This window comes from Chrysemys picta, chromosome 12 (genome assembly GCF_011386835.1).
Source record: "Chrysemys picta bellii isolate R12L10 chromosome 12, ASM1138683v2, whole genome shotgun sequence".
NCBI lineage: Eukaryota > Metazoa > Chordata > Testudines > Emydidae > Chrysemys > Chrysemys picta.
Genome location: NC_088802.1, coordinates 6705560 through 6731400, shown reverse-complemented (window position 1 = coordinate 6731400; position 25841 = coordinate 6705560). Strand labels below are relative to the sequence as shown.

Below are 25841 nucleotides of genomic sequence, written 5' to 3'. Positions count from 1 at the left end.
AGTTCTAGACTCAGATTTCACCAACCAACGATCTAGTGCAGAGGTTCTCAAATTGTGATCCACAGATCACCAGAGGTCTACAAGCTCCATTCAGGTGGTCCACGGATAGTTCCCTCTAAGGTGTGCACCTGGGTGGCTGCACACAAGAAAATGAAGGGTCAACCACCTAATTAGTGGAGCCACACAGGTTTGGCTCCACTAATTAGGTGCCTGGACCCTGGAGAAGACGCACATGTAAGTTGAGGTAGTTGCCTTGGGGGGGGGGGGGGGAATACGGGGTATGTGGGAGGGGACAGTGGGGTGAGAAGAGGGGGTGGAGGAATTTGGGATGTGCAGGGCTGTGGTGGCCAGAGAAAGAGGTGACTTTCCCCAGCTCCAGGGAGAGACAACCCTCCTTCCCAGCCCCAGCTCAGGGGTTGCCACGGCAGGCACATCCATCGCATTAGAAAGGTTAAGACTACTGATATTAAAATATGAGTTGTGTGCTTTTATTTGTAGAACAAAAAAATTTTAATTAATTTTTTTTAATAGTGCTTTTATCCAAAGCGCTTTACAATAATTAGCTAATGGTACAAACAATATTTGGAAAGATCATTAAGTGGGCCACCAAGACCCTCAGCAAATTTTAAGTGGTCTGCGGGAAAAAAAAAGTTTGGAACCACTGATCTAGTGTAAACTCAGGCACTGTAACAGACTAACCATGGAGTCCCCTTGTGTATTCCGCTGAGCCTGCCTTTGACTGATTGTTCCTTACAGCCAGAATCACAGCAGTATTCAGGTTACTCCCCATCCAAAAAGCGCTTACCCAGGTCAATTACATCTTCGATATCAGACCAAAGACAATGTTTGTCCTATAATAAACTTGATACAATGTATCAAAAAGGAGAGGAGTTATTTACATATATACACAACTAAGCTAGAACCTTAAGTTTCACAAGGTAACAAACATCTATAGCAGTGACACTCAATGATTCAGAAGCCAAATTAGCGACTAACATTTGTACCCAAAAGAGCCAAAGTAGTGTGAATCTATTGTTTCATTCACTATAGTACTATCCATATTTAAACAGGGAGTCCAAGTAGCACAGAGATACAATTATTTCTTGTTCAGGGTTTGCATCGCACCTCCTCCCCTGTGCTCTGAGCTGCTGGAGATCAGCACTTCACACTCCTTAATGCCCCTCTCCCCTCTGGTGAGTTACACGGTCAGAGGGGCCCAGTACAAACTTACAATGAGGGATACGGCTGTCAGAAGTGAGATTAATGCTGCAGCAGCTCACAAGCATTCAATAAAGTCTAAGCACATTCTTAGAATGTTAATACGTATTTTGACACAGGTGAGCCAGCCTGACCCCAGCTGGGTATTTGTCAGTGTCCCACTGAGACATGGGGACTTTGGCATCAGCTGGCACCTGGTCTGTGTGAGTCACACCTACCCTCTCCCTGCTCCTTCTACCCACTGGACTCCAGGAAGTGAGAACACAGACATTTCTCCTCTCTCCTACATACCAGGCGCTAGGTGTCCCATGAGTAAGACTGCGAGTCTTTCACAGAGGTCATGGAAGTCATCGATTATGTGACTCTGACTTCTGCAGCAGCCCGGTGCGGCTGACCCCAGGACCACCCAAACAGCTGGGGCAGCCCCGGGGCCAGCCACACCGGCCACTGCTCGGGCGGTCCCAGGCAAGCGCTCCAGAAGCGTTAGCAGGGCCCCTAGCTGCACCCCCAGCAAATATTTTAAAAGGTTACATAGATAATTTTCTTGGTGCTCAGAGCAATCCCTGTTATTCCGGAATTTGTCTGATGTGATGGTCAGCAGAGATCAGTCAGGTTTTTTCAGGGCTAATTTCCACAATACTCTTATCAGCCCCCGTCGCCTTTGTAAACGCATGAGGTTTGGTGCAGATCCAATGTCTCTCGCTGGTGCATCGCAAGCTGCTGACACTATCCTCAGTCAGATACGCGCAGTCACCTTCTCCTCCTCCTCCTATCGGAAACCTGCAAGACAGAAGCCAGGGAGCTGGTGTCAGGAGTTGGGCGTTTCCCGTCAGTCACAGACAGGGGGAGACACTCGCACAGTGCAGGGAGCTGCTGCACTCACAGCCCCTCACGATTCCCCCTCCTGCACCAGCCACAGGCCCCACCCCTAGCCCCCCAGCAGAAGGGGGCAGCTAGAAACGGGGCAGTGGGACAGCAGGTAGGGTTACCATACGTCCGGATTTTCCCGGACATGTCCGGCTTTTGGGGGCTCAAATCCCCGTCCGGGGGGAAATCCCCAAAAGCCGGGCATGTCCGGGAAAATCGGGAGGGAGAGAGGGCTCGGCCGGGGCCTCTTTGTCTGGGGTCGGCGGTGCGGGCCGGGGGCATGGTGCCGGGCCGGGCGCGCGGGGCCGGACCGGGGGCCAGGGTCGCAGTGCCGGGCCGGGCTGGGCGCGGGGCCGGGCGGGGAGCGCGGGGCCGGGCCCGCAGGGCCGGGAGCCGGGCCCGCGGGGCCGGCGGGGTCGGGGAGCCGGGCCGGCGGGGTCGGGGAGCCGGGAGCCGGGCCGGGGAGCCGGTCCGGGGTTGCGGGGTCGCCGGGCCAGGAGCCGGGGCCAGCACCCCAGGGCCCGAGCCGACCCAGGCTGTAGCCGCCGGGGGGCCAGCCTGGGCCGCGCCTCCTCCCCCCACACCCCCCTTACCTGCTTCAGGCTTCCCGCGAATCAAATGTTCGTGGGAAGCAGGGGAGGGGGCGGAGACTTTGGGGAGGGGGCGGAGTTGGGGAGGGGGGCGTGGGCGGGGCTGGGGGCGGGCCAGGGCCCCGTGGAGTGTCCTCCATTTGGAGGCACAAAATATGGTAACCCTACAGCAGGGCCAGGAGAGGTTCTAAGATCAACTGGCCTCCATGGAACATTTATGCTGGGGGGATATTTTAACCCCAGTTCCTGCTCCCCCCACACCCCCAGCTGAGTTTGGATGGGCCCCTGCAGGCCCAACCCACCCAGTCTGCCCCAGGGGGAGATTCCAGGTGAGTGTCAGCATAAGGAGCAGTGGTAACACCATACAGAAGAGCTGGGTCAAAAAGCCTCACAGCTTGTTGAATTCGGTGCCATTGGCCCATTTCCAGGGCTGCCCCGGGTCCCTCCGGAGGCCGATCCAGTGGTCGGATTTGCCTTTATAGCGCAGCAGGAAATCCTAAAACCAGCAGCGGGAGAGGTGGTGTCAGAGCCCGACCCTGCTGCTCCCCCAGGTTCCGTGCAGGGAATCCCAGTTATACACGGAAGGGCTCTGAGTGTTTCCAGGGGGTGGCTGGGGATTTTTGCCTCCCTCTTGCCCAGCTCTGGGTAAATCAGTATTAACCCTCCCACCCCAAACCCAGCCCCCCCCCTACCCCAATCTGCCCTGGGCTGGGGCAGCTCTTGGGTGCTGCTGGGTCTAAGATGCCCCCTACACTGCTCCATGCCAGGCCAGGTTCTGTGTGAAAGCCCCATCTCCTTACAGAGCAGCTGAGCTCCCCTCACCATCACAGGGGAAGGGGAAGGAAAGAGCCCAGCTGATCTGAATAAGAGATGCTGGGAGGGGCCAGGGATGAGAAAAGCCCCCCCACCTCCACCATCCAGTTGCCCTTTCACCTACCCAGGAGCACTGGCTCCGCAGGTCAAGCTGGGATCTCAGTCCCCCTCCAGCCCCATGCAGCCCAACAGGCCAGTAGACACCTGAGCCAGCCCAGCCCTAGAAAGGGCTGAGAGTGGGTGATCCCTGCAGTCACACACTAGGACACTAGAGGAGCCCCGGGGCCAGCCAGGCCTGGCATTCAGCAGCTGGAAGTCCATTCACTCTGGCCTCCCAGCACGAGAGGGCTCAGAGCTGCTCCTCGCCCCGCAGGGGCAGAGCCCAGGTCCTACTGTAGCAGCAGCCACTGCTGTGCTAAGGCCAGGCCATTACGGTGACAGTCTCTCACCAGGTCCTGCAGGGTGTCGATCGCAACCAGGGAGGCACCAAGGGAGGAGCAGTGTGTCTGGCTGTGGTTCCAGTTCCCTTTGGCCTTGGAGAAATAGTAGCATTTCCCTTGGTATCCGACCCAGTCGTCTGGGCACGCAGGGCAGCAGGGGCCCAGAGCAGCTGAAGGACACTTAGATAACATCACTGAAATGAGACAGTAACACGTGGTGTAAGAGGGGACCTGCCCGTCTGTGGGGAGAGATGAGCCCCGGCACCCCAGGCTTTGAGACTCCCCTGACTGCTGCTGGGAGGCTGCTTGGGAGCCAGGAGGACACTGGGAATCCAGCTGCAAAGAGGGATTATCTAAGTCCGGTCTCACTGGGCCACCATCTCAGGTTCACGTTCAAGAGGGATGCAGCTGACGAACAGCTCGTGATTTAAAGCGCAGAGAACCAGGCCTGAGCTCAGTGTTATAGCAGGGGGTGGGCAGGGAGCTGCAGAGGGAGGGGACAGTTAGCAGGGGAAAGAAGAGTGACACCGGATAAGAAGTTGAGTTCACTGGGTTTGCCAGGTCTGTTACCCCGAGGAGTTCTGCTAGCCTGGGCTGCTGCCCCCATCCCCCTGCTCTGTGCCTGGTTTTCCAGGAGAGGCAGGCTGAGATGAAGATGGGAACAAACTCCCTTCCCTTCAGGAGACTGAACACCCACTGCCCGGGCCCACCCAGCACAGCCAGACACAGGGGGATGGAGACGTTTGTTGTGATACGTTTCAGAGTAACAGCCGTGTTAGTCTGTATCCGCAAAAAGAAGAACAGGAGTACTTGTGGCACCTTAGAGACTAACAAATTTATTTGAGCATAAGCTTTCGTGGACTACAGCCCACTTCTTCGGATGCATATAGAATGGAACATATAATGAGGAGATATATATACACACATACAGAGAGCATAAACAGGTGGGAGTTGTCTTACCAACTCTGAGAGGCCAATTAATTAAGAGAAAAAAAAAAACTTTTGAAGTGATAATCAAGCTAGCCGAGTACAGACAGTTTGATAAGAAGTGTGAGAGTACTTACAAGGGGAGATAGAGTCAACGTTTGTAATGGCTCAGCCATTCCCAGTCCTTATTCAAACCGGAGTTGATTGTGTCTAGTTTGCATATCAATTCTAGCTCTGCAGTCTCTCTTTGGAGTCTGTTTTTGAAGTTTTTCTGTTGTAATATAGCCACCCGCAGGTCTGTCACTGAATGACCAGACAGGTTAAAGTGTTCTCCCACTGGTTTTTGAGTATTTTGATTCCTGATGTCAGATTTGTGTCCATTAATTCTTTTGCGTAGAGACTGTCCGGTTTGGCCAATGTACATGGCAGAGGGGCATTGCTGGCACATGATGGCATATATCACATTGGTAGATGTGCAGGTGAACGAGCCCCTGATGGTATGGCTGATGTGATTAGGTCCTATGATGATGTCACTTGAATAGATATGTGGACAGAGTTGGCATCGGGGTTTGTTACAAGGATAGGTTCCTGGGTTAGTGGTTTTGTTCAGTGATGTGTGGTTGCTGGTGAGTATTTGCTTTAGGTTGGGGGGTTGTCTGTAAGCGAGGACAGGTCTGTCTCCCAAGATCTGTGAGAGTAAAGGATCATCTTTCAGGATAGGTTGTAGATCTCTGATGATGCGCTGGAGAGGTTTTAGTTGGGGGCTGAAGGTGACAGCTAGTGGTGTTCTGTTATTTTCTTTGTTGGGCCTGTCTTGTAGGAGGTGACTTCTGGGTACTTCAAAACTTCAAAAACAGACTCCAAAGAGAGACTGCAGAGCTAGAATTGATATGCAAACTAGACACAATCAACTCCGGTTTGAATAAGGACTGGGAATGGCTGAGCCATTACAAACGTTGACTCTATCTCCCCTTGTAAGTACTCTCACACTTCTTATCACACTGTCTGTACTCGGCTAGCTTGATTATCACTTCAAAAGTTTTTTTTTTTTTCTCTTAATTAATTGGCCTCTCAGAGTTGGTAAGACAACTCCCACCTGTTTATGCTCTCTGTATGTGTATATATATATCTCCTCATTATATGTTCCATTCTATATGCATCCGAAGAAGTGGGCTGTAGTCCACGAAAGCTTATGCTCTAATAAATTTGTTAGTCTCTAAGGTGCCACAAGTACTCCTGTTCTTCTTTTTGTTGTGATACGTTTACCTGGCAGGAAGGATTCCTGTGACACTCCCAGCCTGGGGGGACCAACACAGCTCAGAGCATTTCATCCCAGGCACAAGAGCAACAACCAGACGTTCAACAAAGCAATAAAAGGCAGGTGAACAACTGAGAGGGAAGTGAAGTAACTTTCAGTCAGGAACATGAAATGGCCACAAGGTGGCACCAGAGCTCCAGCACTACAAAGGGCCTGTGACACTGAATGGCCAGTTGCAACTTAATGCACTTCTTCTGTAGAGATATTTCTCCTTCCAAATACAGCAGCTGGAAGGAAACTCACTAGACTAATCCTAGGGGAATACTGCATGTGCGCAGAATTTATGTCCCCTGCAGATTTCTTTGCTTCCCTGCAGAAAAATGACTTTTTGACGTAAAGGCAAAGGGACGCTGCAAGAGTGGTCACATGCCCCTCCCCAGTAGAGCAGGTGCATTGTTTCGGGTGCCCGAAGCACCCAATGGAGAGCGAAAACACTGGGGAGGGTGGGGCTGGAGATGCCCTGACCAGTGGCTCCTACCCTATACCAGGCTCAGCTGCTAATCCCAGCTGGGCTGGGGAGGATGGAACTTCCCACCCCCAGAAACCTCTCCGCCTGCAGGATGCACCACTCCTTCCTCCCACCCCGCTTCCTGCCCCCATTGCTCCTCAGTTGTGGCAGGGAGGGGATCACTGTTAAGGGAGCAGCTCCCCTGTCCACCCAACCCCTGGGCATCCAGACCCACCTCATATCCAGATCACCCCTCCGCCAGGAACCTCAATAAGCCCCCTGAATCCTAACCCACATCCCGACAAACCTTGCATCCCGGAACCCCCACCAAGCCACCCACACCCAGTTTGTCCCACATAGAACCCTAACACCCCACCCCTGGATCTCTCCACACTAAGCTCCTCCACACTTGGATCCTGCTGGGCCAAGCATGCTCACCCACACCTGGTGCAGAAGGGCAGGGCCCTGGGATGTTTCTGGGGCAGGCCCAGCCCTTGCCATGTGACAGGGTCAGGTGCATCCTCACCGCTGAGTCTATGTCCAGGCCTCCACATTTATTTATTGACTAACAACATTTGCAGAATTTTAAAATATTGTGTGCAGAATTGGTCAGTGCAGTAAGTGAAATAACCAGAGGCAGGGCTATCAGGGTCACTATGGGGAAAGAGCGCTAAGCTGTTCCAAACACCATGTGAGTTAGGGATTTCCCCCTCTCACAGCCCCCCCCCCCGCCCCCTCCACGGCTACTTGCTTTCAGCCTTAGCTGTCCCCTGGGGCTGGGACACAGGACGTTTGGGAGAACATTAGCAGCTGAGGCAGAGGTGATCAAAGAATGAGGAGGTCATGCGCCAGGCCTGTATTTCCCTGGATGTGTAATGGGTGCAGTGTGCCGTACGCACTAGGCTCACACATGGAACGGAGCAGGGCAGTCGGTGCATAAGGTGCTGCTGTGTGTTTGATGTGTCTCATTTCAGGGAGCAACTGCAGCTGGGTGGGGCACAATTTCACACCCTGTACAGAGCTGGATATGGGAATACACAGGCCCCCCCAAGAGAAAAGCTGCCAGGCCTGTGGGCCCTTCCAGTATTGGCTAGGAGGAACAGGGCACAGCAAGGAGCCTTTCAGTTCTGGGAGCCCCTGACTGGTGCCATCTTCACCATCTGACCCCACAGTGTTCTGGGGGCTCCCTGCACCTGTAGGTGAGGAACCCCAAGCTCATAGATCCCACTTTACGCTGTGTGAGCCAAAGCTGCCCATTCCAACAGCCGGCCAGTCCAGCAGGGAGCTGGGACTCATGGTCTGCCTGTAGCAGGGCGGCTGGCACTGGTGTAAGGATGGGGAGGCAGTTGCACATTACACAGATGTGCTGGAGCAGCATGTCCCGCTGTGGTAACTTACTGCAGTAACCGGCACCACTGCAATGCATCTACATTGATACAGTGCAAACTGCTAATGTCGTTACATCGGCACAGAGGATTCCTAATGCAGACAGACCTGGATTCACCCTCCTCTGCCCACTGCTAAACCCTCCTGGGGCCCACTGATCAGGGCCCAGGGCAATAGATAAATCCCACCCCTGAGTCTCACAGCCACCCCTGCCCCAGACTATTGGGGATACAGCCGGGCTCACGTTCACCATGAACAGCTGCCCTCTGTGCTAACACACGCTGTCTGTGCAGGTGGGGGAGTCAATAGCGCTATGGGACCCTGCACTGAGGTCACTAATTGGTTGCTTTCAACCCTGTGTTAATGACAGTGTCTGTACTGTGTTCTACAGCTCATTTCAGTGACATGGCAGCACCTGCCAGCCCAGCCCTGGTTATGACCTGAGGATGCAGGCAGGCCAGGCTGGTACCTCAGGGTGACACGCTGCAGGCAGAGGGCCCAGCTCATCGCTGCCCTGCACCTTCTCCTGTCAATCACCCCCACTCTGCACGGGGGTATCAGCGACTGTGTCTGGGGCCCAGCAATAGTCACCTGGACCTAAAGTGCTCAGAGCTGGGCTGGGGGGAGCGAATGTCAGTCAGATCATCTGACACAGAGTGCCCAGGTGCAGGGGTCTTGGAGAGAGTGGGAGGAGGGTTGTGGAGGAACATCCCCTGGAATCCTCTGTCCCAGGGGCAGAAGCCAGACAGGCCAGGAGGAGAGACTGACCATGATGGCTCCGGGGGAATGGGATGTGCAGAGAGGGCTGAGAACTCACCTGCCAGGACAATAACAGCGATGATGAGACCCAAGAACACAACTGCGACGGGGACTGTATGTTTCTTGTAGTACCAATGGGGTTCTGAAACACAAAGTCCCGTCAGGCAGGGCCGTGAGGACACGTCTCACTGATGGCACCAGGGCTGGAGCTGCCCTAGAACATGCCCCATTCTGTCGATGGCTCCTTCTGTCAGACGCTCTGGGAGAGGAGCCCAGAGGCTCAGGCAGGCTGGGGCTGGCAGAACAGTCCCTCCTTCCCCTCAGCCCAGTGCCCTCCCTGGACACCCTCAGCCAGGTGGTCACAGGGCCTGGTGAGCTCAGGGTCACAGAGACAAGGACCTGCATGTTCTGGTGGCAGATCATCAAGCTGCCCCCCTCCCCCACCATCCCCACCCCTGCTCTGCCCCCTGCAAAGCGCTGGTTGGGCCCACACTGCCGAGTGCACCTGTCCCCACACACTGGGGTCGCACACTGGCCATACGCAGCAGAAGGGGGAAAAGGAACCAGGCAGACATGGGCCAGGGCTGTCACAGGGGGTCTGACACACCCAGCCCAAAAGGCCCCTGCACAGCCCGACAGCCACCGCTGTGTGCGCCAGACAGCAGCTGTGAGCCAGGGATCGGTGCCCTGAGAGCCCCTGGGGGAGATCCAGCCCCTGCTGCCCACAGACAGGGGGTTGCTGGGCACTGGCTGCTGCCACTGAGAACATGGCCCCATGTGGGGCAACCTCAGTGTCTCTCTCCAGCCTGTTCCCAGGCAGCGACGCCCCATTACCTGGCTCCCCACCAGTCTCCAGGTGTCCACTACAACCAATACAGGACACCAGCTGCAGTGACGCTTCGCTCTCAGTGGCCCCAGCTGCTGACTCCATTGTGTATCAGCGACACTCAGGCTACAGACACGGCTGCATGCGCTGGGCTGGGGTCGGCTCCTCTCCGTCTGACTGGGTCCGATCCAGCAGCAGCAAAGCCGAGCCAGGGCGGAGATCCTGGCCCCCCTCCATGCTCCGGACTCTCCAGTCGATCTGAAAGCCCAGATGGACCAAGCAGGACAGGTCTGGAGGGGAGCGGAAGAGGCAATTTGTGGTTTCTTGTTCCCTGCCCAGCAGCTCAACCCCCTGCCAGAGGCAGTGCCATGATTATTAAATCCCTTTAACCCCATTGGCCCCTCCACCTCCCAGGGCTTCAGAGACCTGATCTGCTATGGAAACTCTCACCCCGCCCAGGATCTATCCACCTATGTGGGTGAGAGAAGAGCCCCCATCCCCATTTCTGCCCCCCCCCCCTTCTTGGAAGCAAGAAGGAGCAGAGAATCATAAGGGGGAAGCATCCTGGCAAGTGATGGAGGGAGGGGACTGTGATGCCCAGCCACTAGGTATTTCCCACCAGAGCACATGGGGGGCAGGGGAATCATTGCCCTGCAACCCTAGGGTTACCATATTTCAATCAAAAAAAGAGGACGGGAGGAGCCCCACCCTAGCCCCGCCCCGCCCTAGCCCCGCCCCTGCCCCTTCCACTCCCTCCCTCTTCCCGCCCCCTCAGAACCCCCAACCCTCCCCCCCCACTCCTTGTCCCCTGACTGCCCCCTCCTGGGAGCCCTGCCCCTAACTGCCCCCCAGGACTCCACCCCCTCCCTAAGCCTCCCTGCTCCTTGTCCCCTGACTGCCCCCTCCTGAGACCTTCCCCACATCCTAACTGGCCCCCTAGGACTCTACCCCCTACCTGTACCCTGATTGCCCCAACCCTAATCCACACCCCCACCCCCGACAGACCCCTGGGACTCCCATGCCCCATCCAACCACTCCCCCCCCCCGACAGCCCCCCCCCCCAAAACTCCCGACCCATCTAAACCCCTCTGCTCCCTGTCCCGACTGCTCCGATCCCTCTCCCCACTCCTGCCCCGACAGCCCCCCCCAGAACTCCCAAACACCCCCCCCCCCGCTCCTTGTTCCCTGACTGCCCCCTCCTGGGACGCCTGCTCCTAACTGCCCTCCAGAACCCCACCCCCTATCTAAGCCTCCCTGTGCCTTGTCCCCTAACTGCCCCCCTCCTGAGACCTCACCCACCTGTACTCTGACTGCCCAAAACCTTACACCCCCAACCCCCAGACAGCCCCCCCCCTGAACTCCTGACCCATCCAACCCTCCCCCTGCTCCCTGTCTCTTAACTACCCCCCCCCCCCCCCCGAACCTCCCTGCCGCTTCTCTGGCCCCTGGCCCCCTTACTGTGCTGCAGAGCAGCGCGCTCGGCAGTGGGGGAGGGGAGCAGGGTCGGAGCTCCAGACTGCCGGAGGCCTAGGCGAACGGCGGGCCGGAGGGGGAGGGAGGGAGAGAGAGAGAGGAGGGGAGTGGTGTCAAGTTGCAGGGGAGAGGAGGGGGGAAGTGGAGAAAGGGCTCAGGCTGCCGGAGCCCCGTGCGAGTGGCACAATCCAGCAGGCTGCCCTGTAAGCCGCGCACGCTCTGCATAGAGGGGGAAGTCCGGACATTGACAAATTCCCCCCGGGCGCTATTTTTAACTGAAAAAAGCCAGACATGTCCGGGGGAATCCAGATGAATGGTAACCCTATGCAACCCGAACACACAGTGTGTGTGTGTGGAGGGGAGGGGGAGGCGGGGTGCATATAGTGTGTCCTGAGAGTAAACACCACACCACACCCACTGCAGACCCCAGTTGTGCATGTGCAGAATGTCCCTGGTTTGCCTCCTACCATGTACCTACTGGTGCAGTTCATCCACTTAAGCAGCGGGGTCTTAGCCCCATGCCTGGCCCACAAGGAGCAGGGCCTGTCAGATCCTGGCATCCATGCAGGAGGGGAGAATGTGGAGTGACAGGCGTCTGCCTCTGTTGTCCCCCTCATGTGACCACCCAACCTTTCTCCTCACCCCCACCGCCCATCTCTCCCACAGGAACTTCTTCAGACCATGTTGTGTCAGTTTGCACAAGTTCATAGTACTTCTTACTGGGCTCTTCTTTAAGAAGGTGAAGGGAGTCATCCTGGAGTCCCAGCACTAGCTGCTGTTTCATGACCATATCTGTGTCTGAAACACGTTGTGGGTCCACCTTGATCATTCTCTCCTGCAGGTCATATGCATAGGTCCAAATGGTTCCACCTGGATTCTGTGTCCATGCGCAGAATTCCTTGAGTCTGGTTCCAAAGAGCACTTGGTCTCCTGACACTTCTAAGAGAAGCTGAAATATCTTCTGTCTTGTCAGCTGTTGCCATGAACTTCACTGTGGATCTGGCCTGGCCTTTGAGATGCTCCTCAAAATCAACGTGATCTTCATCAGGTCCTCTCAACATCCATATTCCTGCCTTCACTGACTTAATCCATTCCTCTGTCGTGATGTCTCCTGGCTTTGTTGGGATGCCACTGAACTCCGGTATCTTTCAGTCTCATGGAACATAAATGGCAGGAGGCTTCTAAGCTGCTGCAGCCCACGGGTCTATCACTACCTTGGCCAATGATCAAACTTCTCTCTGCTCAGTTCTAGCTTGTCGTAATACCTCAGCCTGGTCCAATAATTTGTGCTGAAGTTCAGCAAACTGGGCCCATAAGTTCAATTCCAGCTATTGTAGGATTCTCAACCAGGCCTGGACCGTGCAACCAGGAAACCAATGGGGCAGATCCTATGGATACGGTCCTGTTTGTGATGTCAGCGGGGAATGGTCCCGCTATTGTGGGGAACTTTCCTGGCTTCTGCACTGCCCCAGTGGAATCAGATGCCAAAAGGATCAGAGTCCTTGCTCCAATTCCCTTTACCCAGAGTTGTAAGGGTATGACTGTGTGACTAGTGTTGCATCTGAAGAAGTGAGGTTCTTACCCACGAAAGCTTATGCCCAAATAAATCTGTTAGTCTTTAAGGTGCCACCAGACTCTATTGTTTTCACAATGTGACGGATATTTGCTTCTCCACTCTCAATGCAGCTTCCATTTTGGGATCTCTATGCTGAAGGGCTGGGGAAAGTTCAACACACAGATCCAGAAACGTAGCCATGTGCATCCAAAAGTTCTGCAGCCACTGCTCATCCCACACCTGCATTACGATGCTCTCACCAGTTGGTGCTTGTTTTTTGGGCCCAGAACTGGTGCTCAAACACCTGCAGCTGCTGCATTAATGCCACCAAAAGCTTGAATTGGTTGTCGCTGTGTCCCACAGCAAGCTGTTCCACACGGAATTGTCACCTTCCCCATGTCTGTTCTTGCAGCTCTGCAACCGCTGCGGGATGGTGCACCCTGGGCATGCAATGCCCATAACAAGAGTGCAGAACTGTGCAGGCTCCATGCTTCTGTCAAAGATATGGCAGGCAACAAGGAGAGCCATGAGGGTTTGTGGGATTTAGGAAAAAAGGTGCAAAAAAAATCAAGGGATACATATACAATTATGGGATGTTGAACACTGCATTATGGGAAGTTGATTCCATGCTCCCCATCACTCTGTGCAATCCGTTTGGGAACCACCACGTATTGCCAGAACTTCCCAAAGTACAGTGCAGTGGACGGTGGCAAGTTGCACAGTGGGATTCCTACCCATGGTGCACTGCACACTGAAATACAAGCGCTCCTGGTGAGTACACTCACCACTGACAAGGAGCCAAGTAGGCACGCGCACAAGTGACATTAACTGCGGTGACTGCATGCTGACGTAACTTGAGTTAACGTAAGCTGGTAGGGTAGACATGGCCTTAGGTATATGAATTGTTTGGGAGACGCAACAGTGATCTTCAGTGACCCTAGGAGTGAGCATACAGCCGAGGCAGCCCTTTGGGCATTGCAGCAGGGATATCTGTCTGTTGCTAAATACGCTGCGGAGATCCACTGCTTGGTAGTGGATACTGAATGGAACAGTATAAGCATTTCCCGCAACAGCCTAAAAAAGTGACATCAAAGATGAGCTGGCCTGAGTGGACTCCCCACTCACCCCTGGACGCCTTGGTTGACCTCGGCATCAAGACTGACGACCGCCTGATGGAATGCCAGTAAGAAAGTTGGTCAGTTCTCCCAACTCTGCCAGTCCTGGTGTTGCTGACCCACCAGTGTGCCTTCCCAGTCTGAACCCATGAAGCTTGACCAAGTCTTGCCCTACCTCACCGACAGAGAAACTGTGACGCTGGGCATCTGTCTATGCCTATATTGTGGAAGACCAGGACACTGCATTGGGCTGTCCTGCTAAGCTCGGATCTGCATCCCCGTCAGTTAAGGCCAAACCCTAGCCCCCAATACAAAGGGATCTCACAAAACCTCACAAAATGGCAGATGAAATTCAATGTTGATAAATGCAAAGTAATGCACATTGGAAAACAGAATCCCAACTATACATATAAAATGATGGGGTCTAACTTAGCTGTTACCACTCAAAGATCTTGGAGTCATGGTGGATAGTTCTCTGAAAACATCCACTCAGTGTGCAGCAGCGGTCAAAAGCAGCAAACAATATTGGGAATAATCAGAAAGGGATAGAGAATAGGACAGAAAATATCATATTGCATCTATATAAAGCCATGGTACACCCACATCTTGAATACTGTGTGCAGATGTGGTTGCCCCCATCTCAAAAAAAAAAAATTGGAATTGAAAAAGGTTCAGAAAAGGGCAACAAAAACAATTAGGAGATGGAACGGCTTCCACATGAGGCAAGATTAAGACTGGGATTTCTCAGCATGGAAAAGAGACTATTGGGGGAGATATGATTGAGGTCCATAAAATTATGAGTGGTGTGGAGAGTAAATAAGGAACTCCCTTTTGGCCTCATCTATTCCCATTTGGAGCCAAGACTTCAGGCTCTCCAGGACAACCTCTTGGAAGAGAAAAAAAAAAAAAAAAAAAATTCTACAAAAAGGGTTTATCTGCCCCCTTCCACATCTCCAGGTGGGGCTCCAGTTTTCTTTTAAAGAAAAAAAAAAAGACATCATTAAGGGCCCTGTGTTGACTACTGAGTACTAAACAGAATCACAATTCAAAATTGATAGTCTCCCCTCATTAATAGCACTGGAGTGAAGACCACCTTCTGTACATGGTACAAACACTTTGAGTACCTGGTCAAGCCATTCAGCCTGTGCAATGCCCCAGAAACATTCCAGCACTTCACAAATGATATCTTCAGGGATGTGTTAAATGACTATGTAGCAATCTGGATAGCAATCAGTGTTCGCTGTAAGCTGTGCACTTATGCGGCCACTCAGGAGAGACTCAAATGCTGCCCAGCTGATTAGCAGAGCGCCCATAGCTAGATTTGTTGTTTCTACTGGTGGTGCACATTCACACATGCCTCAGTGCACATACAAAAATTATTCTGCACCTGGATGGAAAAGATGAGAGAACATTGGATGGCATCCTCAGCTTTTCTGACAAACAAACATCTCACGATCAGCAGATCTGCAGTGTCCTAAAAAGACTTTGCCAACACCATTTAAACGTAAAGCCTGAAAAATGAGAATGACCAGGATACAACTGAATTCCTTGGTTACATTGTCTTCCTCAAGGGACTAACCACGACGCAAAGTGGTGGCCATCTCTGACTGAGCCACACAAAGGACATCTCCAGGGTCCAACAGTTCCTAGGCTTCACTATTCTCCCACCAGTTCACTGAGGGATTTTTCCAGCCTAGTTGCTCCTTTGATTGCCCTTCTGAGAAAGAACTCAGGTTCACCTGGTCCTTGGAAGCCCAAACTGCCTTCTACCAGCAGAGAAGAATTATGATACATGGGATAAAGAACTCATAGCTATCAAGGCAGCATTTGAGAAATAGCAGCACCTACTAGAGGGGACCAGGTTCCTGTCCAAGTGCTCACAGATCACAAGAACCTAGAATGTATTTGAACAGCCAGACACCTCAACCAGTGACAGATCTGCTCGGTCCTCCTCTTGGCCCAGTTTGACCCATCACCTACCACCCAGGAGCAAGAAATGGGAAGGCTGATGCACTGTCCCCCTAAGGCTGAGTACCTGCAAATGCATGAGAAAATTCTCTACAATTTTAAAGGCATCCAACTTCAATGGCACAGCAGATGACAGCCTAATGGGGCAGTTCGCACCTTGTTACCCAATGACCCTTTCACTGCTCAGATGTAGGAAAATGCGGACATCCCACCAGCCCCCAGGTTCATGTCCTGATGGGGTCCTCTATTATAAGGACCGCACCTACATCTGAATGGGCAACCTAAGCTGCAAGTCATGATGCATCCCTTGCAAGGCACTTCAGTCACCTCAAGACCCAGAGCCTAATCTCAACCATGGGCTACCATTTGTTGGCTTTATTGTGGATCTGCCTTCCCAGGGACATTCAACAATCCTAGTTGGGATTAACCAAAATTGCACACTTTATCCCCTGCTGTGCCATCCCTACTTCCCAGGAAACAGCTTGCCTCTTCCTGGAAAAGATTTTTCAGCTCCATGCATTGCCATGAAGCATGTCCGACTGTGGTTCTCAGCTCACTTCCTGGTTCTAGTGGGAATTTCTAAAACTTCTGGAGATTGAGCCCCTCCTTTCAATTGCCTACAATTCACACACTAATGGATGAATGTAGCAGGTCAACCAGATTCTTAAAACAATACCTGAGCTGATTCTTGAACTATAATCACAAACAACTGGTTGTCTCTGCTCCCATGTGACAAGTTTGCTTACAATAAACGCCACTCATGCCTCTACCCAGCAAACCCCATTTTGGAGGGGTGGGGACTACAATTTTCACCACTACTTTCTTCTGGATGTCCCCACAAACTCCCCAGTATCCTCTGTCATAGATCTAACTACCCATCTCCACCAGGTACACTGGGAACTCAAAAAACACTTACCAGCAGCTAAGGAACTGTATAACCATCATTCTGACGGGGATCGCCAGGCTGCCCCCAACCTTGCCATAGGAGTACATGGGTCAATAAATCAACTCCTGATGAGTCAGAGGGCAGCTCCAATACTTGGTTGACTGGGAGGATTATGGCCCAGACAAGAGGTCCCAAGAATGAGTAAATTACATCTGTGCCCTGCATCTGTTGCAGGCATTTCAGAGACCATTAAGAAACCAGGCCCGGGGCAGCTAGAGAGCTCCCTCAACCGAGGGGAGAGAGGTTCTGTCAGGAGTAAGGCCCTCACAGCTGCACCTGCTTGGTACTTCTGATTTCACAACAAGCCAGGCAGGCTGCCTGGTAGAGCACCCTGCCTGACTGGCAGAGGTAGCCAGATGGCTGGTTCTTAAACCTAGCAGCAGCAGCTCAGCGCACGCCCACATGCCCATTCTACCTCCCTGTGCTCCTCTCTGCAAGCCCTCTCCTCTGCAGCTCCAGCCCAGATCCTGCCCTGTTAAAACATTTTAAATCTTGTAAAGCATTAAGTCACCTTAAGGATTAAATGCTAAATACCTTAAACACCACTAGTTTCCTGTGTCTGGCAAAAGTATTATCAGTTTTGCAACTTTAAACAATACCAATTCATCTCAAACTTATAAAATACAGATTTTACACAGCAGGAGCGTTCTTCAGCAAATTTGACTAAATTATTCATAGTTGAATAATTCCACTTAAATAACCTCTTGCCTGGATTACTTACAGACATTCCTACCAAGTTTCACTGCTTGATTCCCTCCAGTAACTACAGAGTTAACTTTTCACTTTTTTTTCCTTTCAACTTCCTCAAACTCTGGTTGCCTGCTTGTTTGGGCCCGATCCTTTTTTCTTTGCTGCATTATTTCTTTCCATGGGCACAGGCATTGTTTCACTACCAATTTAGCAAGGAGGGTGGGCATTATGACTAACCCTCCTTTTCTTTATTTATATACACCTATTTATATACACACATTACATCTAGATGCATCTTATTTAATAATAACTTTAATTCTTTATGTCTGGACTTAATACAATCTTTTCTTGAGGCGATAACCCCTCAGCACTGGTGCATTATAAAAAAGAATAACAGGGCTAGGGACAACGGGAGAGAAAGAAAGAACAACAGCATGAACATGATAAAACGGGGGAGTTACACTTACTGACCATAGGAATGATGACTTTTTGTTAAATCAAGGAGGTAACAGATTGGATTCTTCCTTGGCCTGTTTTGATATAGGGTACTGCTGCACCTTGGGAAGGGTTCTTGTTGGGTTTAGGCCAATCTTAACGGGCTGGGCAGACCCAATGCACCCAACCTGGTTGGCATGATCGGCTCACAAAGCCCACAGGGAGGGAGAGACCTTAACCAGCAGTTCCTGTTGCAACGAGGAAGGGCTGGGGTCAGTCTTTTCCTATAAACTGCCAGGACTTCATTGTGAGCAGGACCAGGCACGTCCAGATACACACCATCTGGGGTACAGCAGATTATACAATTTAATTTACACAGCAAGTCTTTTCCAAAAGGTTAACCGATAAACAAGGACTAAAGAGAAAAATTGACAATAACAGGTCTATAAGATCGTCAGGAGGCGTGGAGGGGATACTCCAAAGGGGCTTTGCCTCCTGAAGGGGTCTAGATAAATAGAGCGATATCTGCTGGCCAGCGGGGTTACGGAAAAGAATCAATTTCCTTTTTATCTTTTTTAGTTGTGTTTTAAGCTTTTCTTGGGAGTCCTTGGGACTCCCTACTTGAGATTTATGGCGCCGTTTTACTGTTTCCTTACACCAATAAACATATACATCAAACTGATCTTGTCCGACTTTGTTGGCAAGAAGTGCGCCTCTGAGGTGCACAGTCCTGTCAAGGTCAAAGCTTTCTTCTAATGGAAATTACAAATTTTTATCATCTCTGGTATACCAATTATATTTACATTCCTGGAGTCTACCTGATTGTAGGGTTTTGGTCAGCTATCCCGAGGTTACCGACTGTGAGATCCAATCTCTCAATCCCTAGGTTTCCGATAGCGTCTTCCTGAACCTATAATCCCTTTTCCCACGATCCTCAGCTCCCCCTGAACAATATCAGGCCACTCACACGGGTCATAGGGCTTGCTTTAAGAGACATTCCTGGTCGTAAGCCTCAAGGCCTCGCAGAAAGCTCTGGGCGTCTTCCTATGACCCTCACTTGTTTTCATTCACACTTGCACACAAATGCTGAGGTAAGGCCTACAACCAAGGCCTATCCTTGTGGGAACTCCGACTCCCCGCCACTTACCCATGGCTCCTCCCGGGAAACCAAAAAGTTGTCAGGCGAGTCTGGCAGCAAAAGGTCCGTATCCAGCTTGCTACTCACCCGACCCAGGGCCTACGGACAGTCCTCCACCGATAACCCAAATAGAGATTTAAAAGGTCTCTCACCTATCAAATGCCGGCTGGGTTCGGAGGGGAATGGTCCGCGGTCCCCTGGTCCGGTGGACAGTCTCTGGATCCGAGTCACTGGCACCAAGATTGGTGTGGAAAAATGACCACGTGTTGTGTTTGAATCAGAATCGCCTGAGGCCTTTTTATTTTCATGCATGCATGGGGGGGTACCAGTAAACTAGCAATCCCCCTGATTACAGAATCTTGCACAGCTTATATAGCATAAAACCACAATTACATGATACATACTGTTTTATCAGCATTATTGCCATATTTGGAATAAACTCTCCATAAAAGGAATATAGCTTAGCAAGCTTTCCTGTTTTTCACAGTCTGCCTTATTGCGGTTTCTAAGCTTTCCTGTTTTTCACAGTCTGTCCTACTGCGATTTCCAGACTTCCCCAAAACTGTCAATACAGTACTATGAATCATAAGCCTTATAGATAGTTCTGCTTTTATACTTTTCCTCTATTCTGCCTCTAAAAACCTTTCACCTACAATAGACTTAACTAATGTTCAGGTCTGAACCAAAGTTCAGGCCCGAGACAACTAAAGTTTAGGCCCTAGCAAACTTTTTCCTCCACAGCTTTATTGTGGATCTGCCTTCCCAGGGACATTCAACAATCCTAGTTGGGATTAACCAAAATTGCACACCTTATTTCCCGCTGTGCCATCCCTACTTCCCAGGAAACAGCTTGCCTCTTCCTGGAAAAGATTTTTCAGCTCCATGCATTGCCATGAAGCATGTCCGACTGTAGTTCTCAGCTCACTTCCTGGTTCTGGTGGGAATTTCTAAAACTTCTGGAGATTGAGCCCCTCCTTTCAATTGCCTGCAATTCACACACTAATGGATGAATGTAGCAGGTCAACCAGATTCTTAAAACAATACCTGAGCTGATTCTTGAACTATAATCACAAACAACTGGTTGTCTCTGCTCCCATGTGACAAGTTTGCTTACAATAAACGCCACTCATGCCTCTACCCAGCAAACCCCATTTTGGAGGGTTGGGGGGGGGACTACAATTTTCACCACTACTTTCTTCTGGATGTCCCCACAAACTCCCCAGTATCCTCTGTCATAGATCTAATGACCCATCTCCACCAGGTACACTGGGAACTCAAAAAACACTTACCAGCAGCCAAGGAACTGTATAACCATCATTCTGACGGGGATCGCCAGACTGCCCCCAACCTTGCCATAGGAGTACATGGGTCAATAAATCAACTCCTGACGAGTCAGAGGGCAGCTCCAATACTTGGTTGACTGGGAGGATTATGGCCCAGACAAGAGGTCCCAAGAATGAGTAAATTACATCTGTGCCCTGCATCTGTTGCAGGCATTTCAGAGACCATTAAGAAACCAGGCCCAGGGCAGCTAGAGAGCTCCCTCAACCGAAGGGAGAGAGGTTCTGTCAGGAGTAAGGCCCTCACAGCTGCACCTGCTTGGTACTTCTGATGTCACAACAAGCCAGGCAGGCTGCCTGGCAGAGCACCCTGCCTGACTGGCAGAGGAAGCCAGGTGGCTGGTTCTTAAACCTGGCAGCAGCAGCTCAGCGCGCGCCCACACGCCCACTCTGCCTCCCTGTGCTCCTCTCTGCAAGCCCTCTCCTCTGCAGCTCCAGCCCAGATCCTGCCCTGCGCCCAGCCTTGTTCCCATCCAGTTCCAGCCTTGCTTCTGTCTCAAAACGAGCCCTGCTCCTGCCTTCCCTAACTTCTGGTAATCCAGTTCTGACCCTCAGCTCAAACTTCAGTCCTGACCCTTGGCTTGGATTCGTGCTCCAACCACAAGGCCCAAATCCTGCCCCAACCTGGTCTGCTGCCACTTGCTCAAGGCCCATACATGGAAAGAACACATCTTCCCCCACAGGGGAAGAAACCATCTAATGCTAGAAGGCTTTTGAATCCAGCAGATAAAGGCAGAACAAGATGCAGTGGCTAAGAATTGATGCTAGAAAAATACAAACTGGAAATAAGATGCAAATTAAGTGAGGGGAGTTAACCGTTAGAACAGTTTCCAAAGGGCCGCAACAGATTTTCCATCACTTTAAAATCAAATCTATATAAATCCATGGGATGCCCACATATTGAATGCTGTGTGCAGATGTGGTCGCCCCTTCTCAAAAAAGATACTGGACTTGGACAAGGTTCAGAAAAGGGAAACAAAAATGATTAGGGGTATGGAATGGCTTCCCTATGAAGAGAGATTAATAAGATGCATTTTTCAGCTTGGAATAGAGATGACTAAGGGGAGATATGATTGAGGTCTATAAAATCATGACTGGTGTAGAGAAAGTGTTTACTACTTCTACACAAGAACTAGGGGTCACCTAATGAAATCAATAGGCAGCAGTTTTACAACAAATAAAAGGAAGTATTTCTTCACACAATGCAGTCAACCTGTGGAACCCCTTGCCAGAGGATGCTGTGAGGGCCAAGACTATAACAGGGTTCAAAAAAGAACTAGATAGATTCATGGAGGATAGGTCCATCGATGGCTATTGCCAGGATGGGCATGGATGGTGTCTCTAGTCTCCGTTTACCAGAAGCCAGGAATGAGTGACAGGGGATGGATCACTTGATTCCCTGTTCTGTTTATTCCCTCTGGGGCACCTGGCACTGGCCACTGAAGGAAGACAGGATACTGGACTAGATGGACTTTTGGCCTGACCCAGTATGCCATTCTTATGTAAGACTGGAAGCTAAAGTCGCTGGGTGAAATTCTCAGGTCAGTGTTTATGCACAAGATCAAACAAGACAAGGCCCGTGGGCACCATTGTGTTAAACATCTAGGACGGGTTTAATGCCCTTTGATATCCATTGAGAGAAGCTACCTATGGGGTAGGAGGATCATAGGAGGCTTCTTTGAGACTTGAGAACAGAAGAGTCCCACTGCCAGAGGGGTGGAAGCAATCGCCCAGGGGCCTAGTTCTGAGGCATGTTGCTAGGCCCTTGCTGGGGATTGTGGTGCCTGCACTGAGGAAGGTTGTGTGTGAAGTATTGGTTCTGTAGAGATCTGTTGAAGGACACTATAACATTTGTCCCTTTTACACTGAAGTAGCTAAATGGAAACTAAAATTCAGAAGTCTGCTGCTTCAGTCTGTGCTGCCCCACTCTGTGGCCCTTACTCTCCTTTTCACGCCTTTCCTGTGAACTCCATTGGTTAGTCTGTAGGATGAGCTCATGGGCAATACTGAGCCAACAGTTCTTCAGGCAAGCTCCTGCTGCCAGTGTGACAGGTGGAGCTCTACATGGCATCTGCAGCCCTAGCTCCACTCCCAGGGCTTACAGCCACCAGCACAGCCCACCAGCCATACTGGAGCCTTGTTCTTCCCCATTACTGCCTCTCCACATCGCTTTTCTTGATGGTCAGTTACTAGTGTAATGCCTGAAGCAATGCAGACATTCCCTGCATCACCATTCTGCTTCAATGCAGAGTTCCACTAGGTGTCAGAATTAAACAGCACAACCCCCTCCATCTAAGGTCTCAAAGTCCCGGCCCATGGGCCATCTGCGGCCGGAAAACCTCCCCACCACAGCCCACGGAGGAGAATGCAGGCAGACACACTGCTGGCAATCTCAACTACAGGCACCGCCCCCTGCAGCTCCCATTCGCTGGGGGAGAGGGACAGATACCTTCAGTAGTTGCCGGGCAGAGTCAGCGATGGAGGCAGCATCACTCCCCCCCTCCCCCCTCCATGAAGACAAGTCAAAATACCGACCACAACAACTATCAGCTGCACACCTTTTGTGCAATCCTGAAGGTTTCAACTGCTCAGTCAGCAGACAAACATCAACAAACTGACAGAACTGAAGCATTGCCAGGTGTCTGGCCAACACTAAACTCTGGGAGGCAAAGAATTGTATACAGTTGTATGGAGTATTTTTTATTTTGAATTTCTTAGAAATAATAAAACTAATAGAAATGTTTTCTTTTCTGAACACCAGCTTCAGTGACACGATTGGCCCACTGGGAGGATTTGAGGACTGGCACTGGCCCTAAGGTAAATTGCATTTGAGACCCCTTATCTAAGGAATATCAAGGACTCTGCAAACACTAATGGATTATGAATGCTTTGCACTTATACAGAACCAATTATCCACAGATCCCAAGGTGCTTTCCAGAGCAGGTGAGCCTGCTCGCATCCATCTCAGAGGATGAAATTAAGGCAGAGGCAGTAACTTACACCCTGCTGCGTTCACATAATCAGTCAGGAGCAGACCTAGGACTAGAACCCAGGCATCCTGACAGTCCTGTGTTTTAACCTTTTACAGCTTTCCCCCAGAGCTGGGTTTAAAATGTGTGCTCTGACCACTATTCTTCTCTCCCCCAGCCCTGGGACAAGAACTCTGGATTCCCGAGGACCAGCCTTCTTTTAGGCACAAAATGGATCAGTAACTCTCCCTCTACAACGTACAAACCAGCAACTACTGTAGTAATCAAATTGTTTATTTGCTCTCCAGACCCTGGTGATCCCTTAATCCCGTCACCTGGGGAATAAGGAGAGAAAAACACTGCTCCTGTTTTTTCTTCCCCATGACATTCCAAGGGGGTTCCAAAGAGGATGGAGCTCGGCTGTTCTCAGTGGTGGCAGATGACAGAACAAGGAGCAATGGTCTCAAGTTGCAGTGGGGGAGGTCTAGGTTGGATATTAGGAAACACTTTCACACTAGGAGGGTGGTGAAGCACTGGAATGGGTTCTAGGGAAGTGGTAGAATCTCCAGCATTAGATGTTTCTAAGGTCCAGCTTGACAAAGCCCTGGCTGGGATGATTTAGTTGGTATTGGTCCTGCTTTGAGCAGGGGGTTGGACGAGATGACCTCCTGAGGTCTCTTCCTACCCTAATCTGTGATTCTATTAAATTAAATTTCAAAGAAATTTCGTTACCAAACAGGTAAATGCCATGAAAAAAAATGGGGGGGGGGGGGTGTGTGTTGAGTAGGGATGGTTTTACACTAAAACAGGATAGAGAAAGATGCAGGTCTGGAGATCCTCCCTTCCTCCTCCAAACATTTTTCAGTATATAGTGGGGGAGAGGAGGAGCACAGCTGTTACACTGAGATTCAGACACATCTTCCATTAAAATTAAAGGAAGATGAGTGAGTGCATAGCAGGACCCTAACCTCCAATGGGTCATCCAGGCACCACTGCAATAGAGATATTATGTTCCACAGCCCTCTAGGGGATTTAGAAAGTCTCAAAGCATGTTACCAACTCTCGATATTATAAGTCTTACAACAGTTGGTGTTTCCAAAAGCCCAGCTCCCAGGTCAAGCAACTAGAGAAGAATCTCAGGTTTTGTTAAAAAACAAAGCTAAGTGTTCAGCCCTTGTGGGGGCAGAGAAAAGTGAAAGTATGACCTGATTCCACCCTGAAAGGCTCAGAAACCAGAAGGTAGAGAGGAAAAAACCCCAACTTTTTATTAAAATATCAATTTCCCCCTCCGCCCCAAGTGATACAGAGAGAGGCCACAGTAACAACTTATCGTCTGTGGATCAGCACAGTGGAGGACATGTAAACACTCTCTGAGGGAATTAAGGTTTACATTCCTAGGGCTGGTGAGGCTCTGATCTGTTTGTTCTAAGGCCCAGGGGGAGTATCTGGAGCAAGCAAGATGGAGATTTTGTTAAGTTATTAATTTAAATGGCCAGTTATGGGTGTGTTGGGGGGGGAGGGTTCAGAATTATTTAGTGACAGACATTGAGATTCAAAAAGTTCATAAACCATTAAAACACAGTCAACATCACTTGCCAAAATATACACTCCATAGCCTTAAATCAAGCTCTAATAAGTTCTCAGGCAAAGAAAATAAAGAAAACAGCTGCTTATCTGTAAGTTTCAATTATGGCCAGAAATATTCTTCCTGGGTGTCTCTACGCGCTGGCATGGTGAAGTCAACATGTATTGACATTTACCAGTAAAGATCTAATCCTTCCAAGGCTACACTTACATCAGTTTTGGTGGTGGGGGACACTGTCCCCTCTAAGCTGTGCATGTGTGCGCACAGATCCTAAACCCCATGCACATGGCAAAACACCGCACGCACAACAATTTGCACAGAAGAAATTTTTTGTGCACACGGCCTGTCAAAAATTAGAGGGAACATTGGTGGGGGGAAAGTAGGGCTCCCCCACCCTAGCATTAAAGCACAGGGCTGTATCTACATACGGCTCAATTAATTAATGGGGTGAGTTTTGGATTAAGTTCCCCCCCTTTCCCAGAAGGAAAACTGGGTTTAATTCCAAGCTCTGATCTCTTCCTGTCTAGTGGCTTTTCTCCAAGAAGGGGGCTGTTTCTCCGGCAAAGGTGCAGGAGGTGAGGCATGTCTGCAGCAAGAACAGACCAGACAGGGATTGTCCGTGAAGAGACAAGGAAGTGCGTATGTTCTCCTGTGGTACTGCAGCATTTTAATGTAAACAAGCCCCAACTCACCCAAGGGTGCAGTTTAGGGTTACCATATTTTGTGCCTCCCAAAGGAGGACACTCCACGGGGCCCCGCCCCCAGGCCCGCCCCAACTCCGCCCCCTCCCCAAAGTCTCCGCCCCCTCCCCTGCTTCCCATGAACATTTGAGTCGCGGGAAGCCTGAAGCAGGTAAGGGGGAGTGTGGGGGGAGGAGGCACGGCCCAGGCTGGCCCTGGGGTGCCGGCCCTGGGGTGCCGGCCCCCGGCCGACCACCCCCGGCCCGCCCAGCACTGCGGTGCCCGGCCCGGCCCCCGAGTCCCCGGCCAGGCACCGCACCGCCGGCCCCGCCCCGGAGCCGGAGCCTGCGGCCCG

At 51.2% G+C, this 25841-nt stretch overlaps 1 protein-coding gene across 3 annotated transcripts; it reads right to left on the bottom strand.

Moving 5' to 3' along the window:
* Positions 1-466: 466 nt before the first annotated feature.
* LOC101933124 (C-type lectin domain family 2 member D-like) lies at positions 467-25841 on the bottom strand. 3 transcript variants are annotated; one of them, XM_065564246.1, is made up of 6 exons: positions 14860-25841; positions 9601-9882; positions 8825-8908; positions 3938-4122; positions 3068-3171; positions 467-1998 (listed from the first exon to the last, which is right to left on the bottom strand). In XM_065564246.1, the coding sequence occupies exons 2-6, from the start codon at positions 9695-9697 to the stop codon at positions 1827-1829; spliced, it is 642 nt and encodes a 213-aa protein (XP_065420318.1). In that variant the 5' UTR covers positions 9698-9882; positions 14860-25841; the 3' UTR covers positions 467-1826. The 3 variants fall into 3 exon arrangements, 2 of the variants coding, with proteins under 2 accessions (XP_065420318.1, XP_065420319.1); XM_065564247.1 differs by having other exon boundaries at positions 1862-1998; positions 3042-3171; XR_010591989.1 differs by having other exon boundaries at positions 1866-1998; positions 2978-3171.

Bases quoted from the DNA above. Each gene is read 5' to 3' on its own strand.
- LOC101933124 (XM_065564246.1), bottom strand. From the start codon at position 9,697: ATGGAGTCAGCAGCTGGGGCCACTGAGAGCGAAGCGTCACTGCAGCTG. The intron at 8,909-9,600 runs GTAATGGGGCGT...TTTGTGTTTCAG, and splicing joins GGAGACTGGTGGGGAGCCAG to AACCCCATTGGTACTACAAG. The intron at 1,999-3,067 runs GTGAGGCTTTTT...TCTGTCTTGCAG, and splicing joins GGCACCGAATTCAACAAGCT to GTTTCCGATAGGAGGAGGAG.